This window comes from Mizuhopecten yessoensis, unplaced genomic scaffold (genome assembly GCF_002113885.1).
Source record: "Mizuhopecten yessoensis strain PY_sf001 unplaced genomic scaffold, ASM211388v2 scaffold7283, whole genome shotgun sequence".
Classification (NCBI taxonomy): Eukaryota; Metazoa; Mollusca; class Bivalvia; order Pectinida; family Pectinidae; genus Mizuhopecten; species Mizuhopecten yessoensis.
In genome coordinates this window covers 626749-642390 of record NW_018406970.1, presented here as the reverse complement: position 1 = coordinate 642390, position 15642 = coordinate 626749, and the positions used below count along the sequence as shown (strand labels likewise).

At 35.5% G+C, this 15642-nt stretch overlaps 1 protein-coding gene across 1 annotated transcript in view; it reads right to left on the bottom strand.

The window, feature by feature from the left end:
* LOC110453412 (thyrotropin-releasing hormone receptor-like) overlaps nucleotides 1–15488 on the bottom strand; it is a 34000-nt gene extending 18512 nt beyond the window's left edge. Inside the window, exon 1 of the mRNA XM_021502353.1 lies at nucleotides 14836–15488. Within this exon, the coding sequence (XP_021358028.1) occupies nucleotides 14836–15414 (579 nt within the window). The 5' untranslated portion in view covers nucleotides 15415–15488. The remainder of the gene's footprint in view (nucleotides 1–14835) is intronic.
* Nucleotides 15489–15642: the final 154 nt, after the last annotated feature.

The following is a 15642-nucleotide window of genomic DNA, read 5'->3' as shown; positions in this document are numbered from 1 at the left end:
GTGTTTTGTTGCATACGGCGGTAAAAGTAGTATAACATTACAAGAAACATTTACTAATCGAAAGCGTAGAATCTTTAAACTCATATTAAGGAATTGAAGGGTCAGAGAAAAAACGTATTTTTGACGATTGCTAGGTAACTTATCATTTGGATAACACGTTAACCGTCCAGAATTTCCATATTACACTGAAATGAAATGCACTGCTTCTTTCATTTTTCTGGGGCTATGATTTAAACGCTGATTATTATTAAGTATAAGAAGTATATTGAAATAACATCAAGTAGTATAAATGTTTAAGATAAATTGGACTCGAAAAAGGGAAAGATTGCGTTGAGAGCTTTAAGGTTCAATTTGCAGTTAAACTGACAATTTTCAATCTTTTAAACCATAAACTGGAATAGCAGGTCATGTCAACATCACGAGGTGTATATAATATGTACCACTTTGATGATCTTAAACTAATAATGTTTAAATTGCATTAAATCTTATTATTTAGCTTTCGTACTTTCATCAAGCCAAACAATTCATGAATAAACTAAAATACCATAAATCGTCATTTTGCTTTTTTTCAGGTTGAACAAAAGATAGCGTTATGTATAGATTGTATAAATAGATTAACATTCAATACAAAATATTTAAAATTCGAATTGGTCAGAAGAACAATATATCCATTACAATCAGAAACGTGTAAGGAGCTATTCAATCAATCCTTACAATCACTTCAATACTCTTAACGCACATTTATGTAGTAGATAATGAAAAAGCCTGAAGTCGATGTCCGGTGTGGTTAGTTTTATCTATTGGGGAAAGCCGGTGATCAATATAGCTACGACCGAAATAGCACAGCATCTGGACCTTTCAGCGAGAAAAACCCTGCGGTCGACGACACAGTGGGTTTGTTTTTCACATTCTTGGATTTTACGCAATATATTGTTTTTTGTTGCCCAAAATCACAAACCCTATCCTAAAACCATAGCATTTATACGAATTGTTAAACGTTTTTATATATGTCATCAATCATTAAACACTGTATCAAATAGAATGTATAGAACACGTTTTTTATGTAATACAAGTGTAAATATTATCCTAAATAAACGGTTCGAAACGTTGAGTGTCTTTTCCGATAGTTTAGCAAATGTCATTTCTATTCTGAATACTTCAACTAATTATCACTCTTTAAAACAATAATTAAATTAAATTAACTGAAAAATAAACCATTGCCTGGAAAAACATTCTTTAACACTTCCACTCACCCTTTCCAAACTTGATAAATTTGACTTTACGTTATTTGTGCCGGCTACGGCTCATATAGTTATACCCTGAGCGATACATATACAAGCACGTGTTGTAAGTAAAAATCATATACACTAACAGATTCCAAATGTTGCAATGAGGACAGCAAATTTCGTTTTTTTTAAAGTATCCTTACACAAGATTGTTTGTTTGTTTGTTTGTTTGATTTTGTTTAACGTCCTATTAACAGCTAAGGTCATTTAAGGACGGCCTCCCCTGTGTGCAAGATGCATGCGTGTAGTGTATGTGTATGTATTTTTGTCTCCCTGTGATAGCGCGGAACTAATGCCGACTTTATAGTGCTACCTCATTGAAACATATTGCCGAAGACACCCAGCAGGACGCCCCACCCGGTCACATCATACTGACACCGGGTGAACCAGTCGTCCCACTCCTAATTTGCTGAGCTTTAAGCAGGAGTAGAAACTACCATTTTTAAAGACTTTGGTATGTCTCGGCTAGGGGACAGAACCCAAAGTCTTCCTCACATGGGCGAACGCTCAACAAATGGCCAAAAGTGAGGCATTGTCAAGGGAGATATTAAGAAGAAGAAAGAGATAAGGTCCCAAATTTAGTCGCCTCTTACGATCATGCAATTGGGGGCAGCAAGTACAGTTCTTACGCCCTACCTGCAGGGCAGCCTTACACAAGATAAGTAACAAAACCAACCAAATAATTGCAGGTGGATGCATGTGCAGAGGGATACAGCAGGCCGATCAACCCAACCCTTTGCAGAATGTGGGATGATTCCTTCCTTGTCTTCTATTAGAAGGACACATAAGAGACTTACACTCATGTGCTGTCTCCATTGCATCGCTTGGGATCATCTTTCGTTTTCTAACTTTCTTGTCTACTTGGTTTCTCAGTTGTGTCTTCTTATGTGCCGATTCGTATACTACCGTTAATGCTGCGATGACGTCAAATCCCATAACCTACCATTCTTTCCACGAACCTGTGTGGGGTTATGGACTGTTTGACGTGTGTACACCAGACCAGTTGATTAAGTAAGGGTTAACGTACTTCGCGATGACGAAAGCAGACGCTGAATAATCTTTTGAAGTCGTAGCAATATAGCATTATTAAAGACAAAAAACTATAAGCAGTAAAAAAAAACTCGACACACTCATTGTGCCGGTAGACGTTATGCATTTCAACAAAAAACCCGGTGGTCCTTAAATAAACGATTAATGAAAACTAACGCATTCGTTCGATTACACTTTCGGGAGAATCCATTATAGTATTTTTTATCAACGGAAACATAATAAATGTTGACATTAACCAAATGAATTTTTAAATGCAAATGATTTCGATTTAAAGTGATTTTTATTTCGAAAACCTTTCGGATGATAGTTCTAACTTTATTGATAAGAGTTTTAAAGGGACGGTCATTATATTCATGATAAAATACTCCAATCAGCTCTGTCCACATTGATAAGCTTCCTTATCATCATTAAAGTAATTAATCATATTTGATATATAAAATGTTGTTCATTATGATTAAAGAGAGGGCCATGTACTATTTCGTGGCATTTGTTTGTGTCCCATGACGTTGAATGGGATTTTGTGACAGAAACATGAGAGAATTTATCGTAGCACAAGCTAGACTAATAATTCATAATACGCTTGATTGATGTGTATAATGTATGATGTTGACAATAGAAGAGATGTTTTACAGTTTCCCCTGAATTTGCATGTCTTTGATACGAGATAATTATAGTCTGTGGCTAGTTCATCCTCAATAAACTAACATTCATAGATTAATCTTAAAGCAAAAAAAATTCGATAGATTCTGAGATATCTGAAACCTCTTATCCGATGAAAGATGGAGAATTGATGAACAGTCTTATTGTATGGATGTATTTTTGAGCCGGATATATTAACAAAATAGATCAAACAACACGAGATACAAAAACATGTAATGGAACACTTCTACATCTTTAATGAGCAGTATTTCACTGACAGAAAATTCAACTCGAATTTCCACAACAAAGAATAGATTTGCATCGGGGTTTCATCAGAGGTTAATGAGAAGAGCGAAGACATTTTGTAGAGAATGAGAACACGAAGATGAGCGTGTTTATATTGTAACTGCGTATCCGCATTTCAATAGACACTGCTATCATTACTGCGTAGGGTATCACTACAAGTCACCTAAAGGTTAATTGCCTTCAGATGACCAACAGCATTCATCTTGTTAGGTGAAAAAACATGAAACTGATAAGGTGAAATAGAGGTTAGTTTATGAGGAGGCAATTCTACATGTTACTTTCGAGGTCAACAGAATAGTAATTTCACTAAAAAATACATGCTTCTTAAAAAGCGAAAGAAACGGAATATAAAAATTGAAACGGATTATAAATATAAAATTTTCTTTCATGTTACTTTTAAGGTAAAAAGGATTAATTTTATTTAAAACGATACACGCATCTTACAAGGCAAAAAATGAGTCTTGCAACGTGAAAAAGGCAAAGTATTGCAAGGCAGCTCATAAGTCCCCCACCGGTAATGGTTTCTATATTTAACGAACTGTGCACTTATGTCAGGATGTACCTACTGTTAGGAAGTATCCCGATACATATTTCCGCGATGTCCTTGTACAGCAAATCTGGTTACTCCAGGTGAAATAGTTTGAAGATAAGTCCCGGACAAACATTTCGGACGTAAGGACAGACGGACGGAGTGCATACATATGCACCCCCCCCCCCCCCCCCCCCCCCCCGAACCGGTGGGCGACTAAAAACAGGTTAATTATACACAAGTTAATATGAAACGATAATGAAAATGATAATTTTGTTTAGAAGAAAAATTAATTCATCTTGCAAAGCCAAAGAATTATCTTACAAAGTGAATAAATCCCTAATACTGCAGAAGGTTTCCTCATTAGTTGCCTCTTAAAACATCCAGTTGGGAACAACTGATATGTTTACTCTCCGCTGTAAATTCTACCTTTATTATTAGGCGAGATTTGCTTATAAAATGCAATATTAGGTGTTTAACCAAATAAATATCCTAATGTATAGAGCAAATCTGTATAAAACAAACTGTGATCCCCCACTGACACTTTATATACATCTCAGCAGAAAAAAAGAGCTTTGAATGAAAAAAATAAGGTACATGTAGTGTTATTACAAAAAGTGATATTCCTCTGTTACAAATATAGTTTTTTCTCATTGTGTGAAAGATATTAATTTTATCAAATACATAGAATTCAATTTATCATTGCCAAAAACGAAATAAAAAGCATATAGCACGCAGTCCCGATCAACTTTGAGGCAGCGCTTGAAAAGTAGAGATTTTCTGGGCTTAATTGGTGGCCTATAAATCAGGAATGAATAGAGATACTTTTGACAAGTCGCAAATGAAATAATATAACACTGTATAACATATTCGTCATGTCAATTTAACTAAAATATGTCTAAGAATCTCAACGTAATTCTAAAAGGTGTTTTATACGTAGATTCGTGTCTTACCACACTCCAACATATATCAAGAACCGAATTTAGTGTCAGAATTTGATTCAATTTAGAATATTTTATCTTACGTTTGTGTCATAATGAATACAATAATATGAAATTAAATTTTTGTGTTGTTTTGTTTTGTTTTGTTTAACGTCCTATTAACATGTATGTAGTGTATGCGTGCTTGCGTGTGTGTATGCAGGAGACAAGGTATGATGGTGTTCTTGCCTCCTTTTGATAGCGCGGATCTGATGCCAACTTTATAGTGCTATCTTACTGAAATACCATGCCGAAGGCACCTAGCACAGCATTCCGTCCGGTCACAGTATACTGATAACGGATCAACCAGTTGGTGCCATTCCTTACTGCTGAACGATAATCGGGGAATAACAACTACCAATTTTAAAAACGTTTGTATGTCCCAATCTGAGGACATAACCCATTGCCTTCCTCACCTGGGCGAATGCTCAACCATCAAGCCAGAATTGAGGTGTTGCCAAGCAAGGTGCTAGGAAATAAAAGGTAGTTAGAAGAAAGAAAAATAAAGATCCAAAATATTGCAATGGGCACAACAGATTTATTTTGGTCACTTTTGTGTCCCCCAAAAAAGGACACCAAAGCAAATCCCCGATTAAATGTATAGTTGGATAATACAGTCTAGATTTATTAAAAAATGCATCGGAAGTATTTATCATTATAGCATAGTATTTTGATTGATGCGATTGGCTTTTGTTGCCACCTTAAAGATAGAAGATACTTTTAGTTAATCTTAATAGCAATTTGTTTTTGAGATTCGTTAATTGGAATAAGAAATCTAAATATATTTGAACACACGACAAAAGGTTTCAAATTCTATTTTTTGTGAAGGTGAAAATACTTTTTCTGTTGCGATAAAGATAAAGAAAAATATATTCTGGAGATGCGCCAAGATGTCTAGATACACTACCTAATGGGTATGCTTTGATATACATTGACGAAATATTATGGTCGTCTTTAAGGATTAATTTGAATATATGGAATACTAACGTCTGCATACAAAATTTTCTCTGGCATTATGATGGAGAATTATTGGAGACCTATGAAGGTTCTAATAATTGACATAAGACATCATGACTATTTCGTAATAAAAAGGACTCGCTCATGCCGTTATAACATTATTACGAACATGCTATTGAATAAGGAAAAATGACGGGACTTGCATGCCAAGGAAATCACATGACTAAAGCACATATTAACATTCGAAGTTGGAAATGATCCAACAATTGCCACATAACGAACTTCCCCAACGATTAATGATTTCTTTTTTTTCAGTTCAGAACGCAGTGCAACTTTGTCAATTCTCAGCATTAACTGTTCATGAAGAATATTAATCTATATAATTATTAAGGTTTCGTGTACCATTGTCAAAGATTGGTATTATGCATAGAAAGCATTTTTACCTGTGTTATTGTAGCTTACTTCCGAAAAGTATTAAGATCTTTACGAAAACTAATTAAAGAAGAAACAAACAAAACTGAATCTACAATAAACAACAGTGTTCGAAGTTGACAAATGTTATGCGGCAAGACCTGGATTTGAAACATTGACATCAGAAATTGTAACGTCGCTCTTGCAATCCGAATTACCTGGTTAACTGTAGAACCTTGGTGAAGTCGCGCTACTGTTAGATAATAAAACGAACTTAATGGAAGTTTACTGTATGCTCCTTAAACTACAGTGGAATCCTCTAGTGCATTGTCCTTTTTTAAAATCTAAAATTTAAAATTATTGTTATGAATCAGAATGAAAGTTTGAATGTTTGGTAGAATAGTGAGAGAAGAAATGAAAGAGAAAAGTGAATGAGGTGAAAGAGGCCTCCTGCGTTAGGCTACATGATAAAAGAGAGATGAACCCGGGGCATCTCAACCCTGGGAAAATAAGATATAATTTGAACCTAAAAGAATGTCCGTCTTGTAGGAAATCGTGCTACAAAATGTATTCAAGCACTTTGATGATTTTCTACTAGCTCGTACACGTTACTTTATATGTTAGAGATCATATTTCAGTAACCATTTGCATGAATAACCCTTGATTTTAATATATATCTTATTTTTAAAATAGGTCCCTTCATTGACAGTTCCTGATAAAGCGTGACGTCTCCCCATTGTATTTGTAATTATGCTTGTTACAATGAATAACCGGGAAAAAATCCCAATTATTTTGTATTATTAGAAAAAAGGTTGGTGACGTATTTAAGAAATAGAATATTAGCAAGTACCGCTATTTTAGGAATATATTAAAAAAGAAATGTCCTTGAAGTAACATTGCTATAAGACAAAGTACGCCAGAGATAACGACATGGATGTTGCTGAACGCGAAATAGACATTATGACGTATGATGTTGATATAGTTTCTTGTTGCTTGTAGTAAGCAATGTAAGACAACGGCAACTGTGTCCTCGAATACATTGTACAATAGTGGCCTTCGCGATTGGTGATTTTATGCTTCAGTGACCTTATTTAATTTGTAGATCTAATTATATCCACAATGTCATCAGATCTGACTCGTTCCGATCCCGATTCGCATCAATTACAAAGACGCTTATTTTAATATAAAAGATTTACACGCGGCATTAGTAGCATGCAAAATAGCGTGTAAATGAGTTTACGGCTGATTTCACACGCAGCTTCTACTTCTGTAAATGTCAACGTGAAAACATTGAACAGCAAAACAAATCAGCTTCATGGATGAATGATTGTTCTTCAGCAATCTGAATAAAGAAAAAAGTGTTTGCAGAAATAAGAACATGTGTATCGTAATGTATTTCCCCCCTTTTGCTTCCATATTATAAAAGTGGGTAGGGTCTAGGATTATAATTAAATAAACAGTCATTCATCACACTTTACATTTTACGTGGCCTATTTTGGAATATCACGGATAATTGGTAAAAACCATCACGTGGTTCATTCTGAAACTGCTATTCAAGTGGCAGCATAAAACGCTAATAGTGTCCATTCCAGTTCCCATTGATATTTAAAGTGATCACTAAAGTTAAGCTGCCTTGACACAATTTTAAAGAGGCCAAAACTCTTAGTGTTATTAACTTTAGCATTATACTAAATTTGATTATTTTTTTATAATAAATGTATATTTTTACTATTCTCCCACCACGTAGTTTCTTGGCTGTCGTTATCAAATATCACATTTTTTTCCTTTTTTTGCATGTGGTAAATTGGCGATTTGAGCTAAAGAGGTTAAACGTGTGGAAATCGGTTTGAGTAAGATATTTCCTTTACAATTTCAACAGGTACATGTCAGAAACATATTTACTTAAAATTGACAGACCGTCGATATCGAACATAAGCATGAGTGTGTAACACATTTTTCATGAAATAAATTCACGAACATATACAACACGTTTCCTTCTTTAATCTGATTTGTTCTTAGAAACTAATACCTCAAATTCTTTTTCGTTACCTTGTATCACCCGAAATGGATATAAATCGTTGCCACTTTTTATTTCTAGAGGCGTAACAACAATACTCTCTGGACGTGCCTCTTTTAACACATTCTGCATAAAGATTGATAACTCTTCTGCAAGCTACTGGAAAATCATAGATTATTATGTCTTAAATTGATATATAGCTAGGACGATACATTATATTAACACCACTTTTTTTATTAAGATGACACTACTTATTTTGAAAGGGCATTTTCCCGTTTTATTTTCCTGCGCGATTGTATTGGGTATATTTTGTTTGGATATTCTTGATATCGACAAATTCAATGATCACAAAAAACAAATATTCAGCTTTTCTTTGTCTCAGTAAGAATTCTGTATTTTCCATGATCAAATATTGTTAGATTAGCTTAACGACGTATCCTAGGCGGGATGCGTCGTGATTTAATAGGATACATCGCTATCGGCGCTCTTCAGCTTGCTTAGCTGCATAAGCGCCAATGAATACCAGATCGGGATAAAACGCATATTGTTTCTTAATAAGATAGCAGGCCGAGGGAATGTCAGTTCTGAACACAGATAACTGGGGTTGTATAGTAAAAACATAATCAACCAGGGTTGATATCGAAACACACCCTGAATAATGTATTGCCAGTGGCATTTGAATTGTAGATGTTATTGATGTAAAAAGCATGATGAATACATGCGTATTGAAATATATGTCAACAAACAAAGAGAGATTCTTGATATATCGCTTGGATTTTTCATCAATTGAATAAATTACAGGAGACAATAATCCCACGTTATTAGCAATCGATCTTTTATTGACCATGTAACGATTTTTTTTCAAAACGCGTCTGTGAATTCAATCAATATCATATGGAGAGTTAAACAATAATGTACAGAGCCATATTCTTATGACGTCATCATCAAATTATGTCACTGTCTCGAGCGTACATACAGAAAATATCGTATACGGTGCTAAACCATGCTGTACATTGTCACATAGTTATGACGCCATAATCAATTGACGTAATTGTCTCAAATGTAAGCACAAATTATAATAGGGAGCGTCAAACAATGATGCACAGCGTCAAATAGTTAGGACGTCATACTGAAATAACGCCATTGCGGCAACTGGCGGACAATGTTCGTATAATCCTTTATATATGACATAATATATATAACAAGATATTTGTGAAAAATGTAATCGTCCATGTGATCGTAGAGATAAATCACAAAAAAAAACCAGAGACTATATCTCGCTTATCCTTCGCCCCACTTTGCCCATTTTCGCCGGTAAAAAATATCTCAAGGTGTATGACACCTTCAGATTCGTGGGTAAATGGTGTATGTAGCGTTTAACTTTGTCGCAACAGATAGGTCCTGATTGGTATAGGTGCCAGGAAATAATCACTGAAAGAGAAATTAGATACAGTTGTGGGATCGCACCTCGTTACACGATGTACGGTGTGCGCACGACGTGTGCACGGTGTGTGCACGATGTACGAATGATAAAAAGCTGGACTATCATTGCTTGCGCACATCTATGCGCACGATGGACCAACGTTGTGCGATAACAATCATGGTTGGTGTAAATTGAGGAATGCCTTAACAATATATACGGTTTCGTGTTTAAACATATAAACTTGATTTCTACGTATTTTTTCTATATTCTAGCTAGACAGCTTATGATAATAAGCTCATATTTCTGTCTATACATTCTTATATTTATAAATTGTGTTTTCGGTGTTTTTTAAACAACCTTGATCGACACATGTAACATTACAACACAATCCCATATACAGGTAAACATAACCACTTTGTACATGTACCTGGGTCGTAGTTTTCCCCCGCCCGGGGCACTTACGTAGCTCGTCGGGTAAGGCCGGGTGTGTGAAAACCCTGGTGAATGGAGGCTATATTCAAGCGAATGCAAATAACAAATACTATTCATTACAGTCATACGGCATATCAGCTCTGTGTGTCAGGCACTGGTCAGGTAAAACTCCGGTCACTCATCAAATTGTTATTTACCTGTTCTGTTACCTTGGAGCCAAACCTATTATTGACAGCCTAACGGTCGCTGTAATACTGTGTAATACACATTGTAAAATTTTACATAATCTTGATTAATGTGATGAGAGTTTAAAGATGTATACAAAGTGTATATCATTGCATACGTTCCTTCCGTATTTTTGTCATTCCGTAATATTGATCTACACATTGTAACAAATCGCACAGTTGTGCGGAGAGAAGCGCACAACAGGGCGAACGATTGTTAAATTGCACAGCTGTGCGCACCATGTGTGGACGATGTGCGGACGGTGTGTGAACGATGTATGCACGGTGTGCGCACGCTATTCTTGGTGCGTTGTGCGATCACACAACTGTAGGAAAGAAAGTAGACGGGACTGGAAACGAAAACATTCCCAAGTGTTGCTATGAATAGCTGATAAATTCTTGTCTTTTCAATATCTTCTTCGAAAAAGTCACCGAAGAAAAAACCCTCATCTACAGGGAGCCTTAAGTAAGAGAGCTTTATTATACTATATTTGCTTATATGAAGCTTCCAAACTACAATCGCGTTCATTGCATGAATTATGACATCAACAAGACGGTGTGAACAGCAATGGCAAGGAGACAAATCACATGTTCTATGAGCGTTAGCTTTAATTAAGTCAAGTGCAATGTGAATGACTCGTGCTATCTCGGGAGTATGATAGCAATATAATAAGCACCCTATCGTAATCGCATTATCTTAGGGTGCATTTAATTTAGCATGCACTGTTTTCGGTTCAGAAAGTGCGCCTTCTTTGCAGACAAATCAAGCAACGTGCGTTAAATAAATCGATATTATATCTCTGTCGATTTGTTTTCAGAATACATAAATACAAATACACAAATGAAAAAGAAATATTTGAAGAAAGAAAATTATTAGATTAATCTAAAAAAATATTTTTATTGTAATTTTTATCTGTAAGGTGATACTTTTTAACAAACTTTGTTCATATCTTTTCCCCACAATCTTAAAACAAGAAAAATGCAGCAAAGCTGCTGGGCATCAATATTATATATATTATCATAAAATGACTTACTTCTTCGAATAAAGTCGTCCAGAATTGTCCCAAGGCACACAGATGTACAATTAAATGCGCATTTAAATATCAACGATTTGGTAATAACGTCATCTTCTAAGAGACAGAGAGAGAGAGAGAGAGAGAGAGGGAGAGAGAGAGAGAGAGAGAACTCGGTTAATGATTTACATAATCATTTCTGCCTGCCGCGATTTTTACAAATATTTCCTTTGACAATGTACATGTACCTTTGCATACAATATCAACCATCTTCTGCTACTAGATACTCATTTTATACTAGCGAAATATATCCATCGTATTCAACGGGAAACCATTAAATCGTCTATTCACGCCACGCTACTTCATCAGAAAAGCGCAGGAATATGTAGCGTAATTTTTGATGCCAGGTTATAATGACGTCACGCTTGACAACAATACAAAACGCCATTTGAATGGGTTACTTAATGCATTTCTGTCGTTTGCTGCTATTAGCTGGTCGGATTTCCAAACAAACATTATATCAGTTGTGTGGTTATGAAATACATTTACCATAACGTCTGGAACCACAGAACAATCATTCTGCCGTCGCTTCATCTAAACCTGAAACTGAAAATCTACTTTCACGTGACGATGAAAATGTTTGTTAATCTTCACTGTATTAAAGATAAGTTTTTCCTGGACACGGAATTCATGATATCTCACTAGTAAAATGTAATAAATACGGATATCGTATCGGTTTACTTTTATAATTTTGTAGATACTATGCGGCCTCAATTTCCCAGAACCATAGGGAAGCACTGGAATTGGAAAAGTGTTTACATATCAAACCCCAGGGCTTAATTAACTTTACAATATCACCACGATATAATTTGAATTAGATTTTAAAAATTAAATGTCATACGCATGTGACTGCAATTAAATGGGAATTTCTTGATCACAATTAGTATTTCGGCTCTAGTGGACTTCCTTCATTGAAGGCGTTGTTAAGTGTGAAAAACACTCCAATATATTCGACTTAAATTTCACACTACCAATTCTGCTAGAATATTTATATAATAATATGTTTAAAAGATTATTGGTTGTAAATATAATCATAATTTTCTCCTGTATTACTTATCTGTTATGTTAAAGTTTATACTTGGAATATTAAATAACTGCAACAGAACACACATGCTTACACTACAGGCGTGCATCTTGCACACAGGGGAGGCCGTCCTTAAATGACCAAAGCTGTTGATAGGACGCGAAACAATACTACACCACACCAAACCAAACCAAATTGATAAAATACTGTAATGATATTTCTTTTTATAAAAATGCTATGGTGTATACTTCAGGGTGTATAATGTCAAAAAAGGATCAATCACAACAATAAGGACAAACCTCAAATTAAGATAGGGACTACAAAGTATTACGCTTGCGTCCATCAAATAACTAAACTAACCTTAACCGTGTTTTGGTCTCCCAAAACTTTATCGTCATAGAGACTACATATATATGTTGATCAAAATTAAGTAATATACCAAATTCACTTTATATTCGAATTCATGTTTATTTCATCAAATCGAGCATTTGTTTTCACATGCAGATCCCAGTCTTCGATGGCCATAACCACTATGTTGATATACCGGTATTGCTTATGAATTGTGCGTTTCACGTAAGCAACATTTATATAAATACTTTTTATTAATACAGTTTTGGATCAAGTTGAGTCAGTTTACATTAATAAAATCCTTTTTGCATTAAAGAAGTACACATACATGTGTAGGGTCATAATTGGGGAGGAATATATAATACTTCGAAAAAACCGACATGGTAACACAAGTGTCCCAGGTTCCTGTTAACGTCTTTTCGCCGATTCAAACTCCGATCGTTATTCTATTTTGTCCCATGACCACCCCAAAGGCGATACGCATTAAAAGGTTTTCCTCAATAACATTGTCTTTGAGTCTATTCAAATGTAATTCATACACGTATGTCCCCACTCATCAATGTCACCTACCAAACGGTCACTCTCGTCATTCGACAGAATATTTGACCAATACATTTCCAAGATAATTTGTGTGAACAAATTAATGAAAGCAAAGGATGAAATTGGCGGACACTGTATAGCCACAAGGGAAAAAGGGGAAGTATTGTTGTTTTAAAAGCATCATATTTGTAATTGCATTGGTTTGATTTCACTCTTTTATATGATCAATAGTTAAAGGGGTGAAATGTCTATGAAAATATCACTTATTGGTCCGTACATCTTCTACGCCAGCCTATCAATGTCGGCATCAATGCATTTGTTCATGCACAAAGTAAAAGTCAAATACCCAGATTTTATAGACACGCAAATTGCATTAATAATACCGGTGTGTTCATTGTTATTTTACGCTCCTATCCACTTCAAAATTATAAACAAAAAAACAAAAAAAATCTGCATTCGTGTGTTATGATATCTGTCTAAAAGATTTATTTCAGGAATTTTCATCTGAAATATACCACACTTATTTCTACGTCATCGGCAAGAAAGTATATGATTTCATTTCTTTGTATAAGATAGAAGAACTTTTGTACATAAATACGGAATACTGAAATTTGTATTTAGGTTATAACCGAAAAGCTTCGTTCGCAGTCCTTATAATTGTACTTTAAAATAGCAGTTCCGGACGATGACGTTATCACTTTTTATAATAGGAATGATAAACAGCATTTATATAGCGCCCTATATAATTTGTAAAATTACTCTAAGGCGCTTTACAACATATGGATAATAGTAATGGTTTTAATTGTGAAAACAAACAACAAAGGCTTGAAATCACTTTCATACATTTAACAAGCAATGTGCACATAAGTGAACAAAAAAAAGGTGGTATTTACATGACGTCTTTGCAAAGATTCTAAAATGCAGACGTGAAGAGGTGAGTTTGCAGTCTCTCTTGAACTTGGCCAGGGTATTCGACTTCCTAATAGCAGATGGTAAGCTATTCCACAACGTAGCCGAAACCCTCCCAAAGCATCTGTTTCCGTAGGTCACAGTACGAGAGTTTGGGACACACAACAAAGATTCTGACTCCGACCGCAGTGATCTTGACGGCTGATACAGGGTAACAAGTTCCTGTAGGTACTGATGAGCTGTTCCATTCAGTGCCTTGTATGTGTATACCAGAATTTTGTACTGCGACCTGTATCGTACAGGTAACCAGCGAACGAATAAAACGCAGGTGTGATGTGCTCTCTCTTTCGAGTACGAGTAACTAGCCATGCTGCAGTGTTCTGAACCCTCTGCAGACGACTAGTTAGTTGAGTATTTTTAAAAATCTATAATCTAAATAAATAATCTATATTAAGGGAACTGTCATATTTTAATCTATATGACGATGTTTTTAATATAAAACTGACAGAAAAAAATTGATTCATTATCGACATTTAGAAATAATTAATAGAGGTTTAAAAATTGGTTCCCCTTTTATCACGTCATCACTGTTTGGATATTTGCCTAATGATACAATACTATACAATATAACGTAAAACGTCCATGAAGGCGAATTGCAAAATACTATCAGAGTAATTGTTTACTTACTTGTTTCCTGGAGCTGGTATTTTTCTTTACACGGTACTTGCCATTTTCTTTATATTTCCCACCGGGTGTTTTAGAAATGTTGGTGCTGAACAAAATCCGTGCTATTAGGCCATATAGACATGCAGCAATGATAAGAGGCAACACATAAAATGCTATCAGATCCGTCATATAATAAAACAGGTACTGGTTCCTCTTTAGACGATATGTACATTGCACTATACCGGACTTGGGGTGTCTTCTAGTCATCGTCAAACCAAGCCAAGGTGCAGTATACATGAGCGTGAATATCCAAATCCCGGCAGTTATCTTCATGGCCCTTTTCACTGTACACATTCGTTGAGCTTTCATGGGGTGACATATTGCAATGTATCTCTCTACAGTAAATGCCGTCATAGAAAGTGCCGAAGCATCAACTCCTAAGTATTGCAAGAAAATCAGTATCGAACACATAGCCTGACCCCAGGGCCATTCGTTCACCTGGAAAAAAGGTTCAGGCACGGCAGGAAGTGTGGCCGAGAGAAGAACCAAACAGTCTGCCACTGATAAACTCAGAAGGTAACAGTTGGTAGGGGTGTGCATACTCTTGGTCCGACATACTACCAAAACTACAAGAATGTTCCCCACGAAACCAACAATGAATATAATTATCGCTATAGTAACGGATACGGTTTTGAAGAGAAGGGTATAATTGTCACTGCCTGGTTGGAAAGGTAAGCTACTCACGTTAGCCACCCCGAGATGGATTGATGTATTCTCCATAGGTATAAATGTTTCAAAACAACCCGGTTCAAGTGAGGCACATGCGAA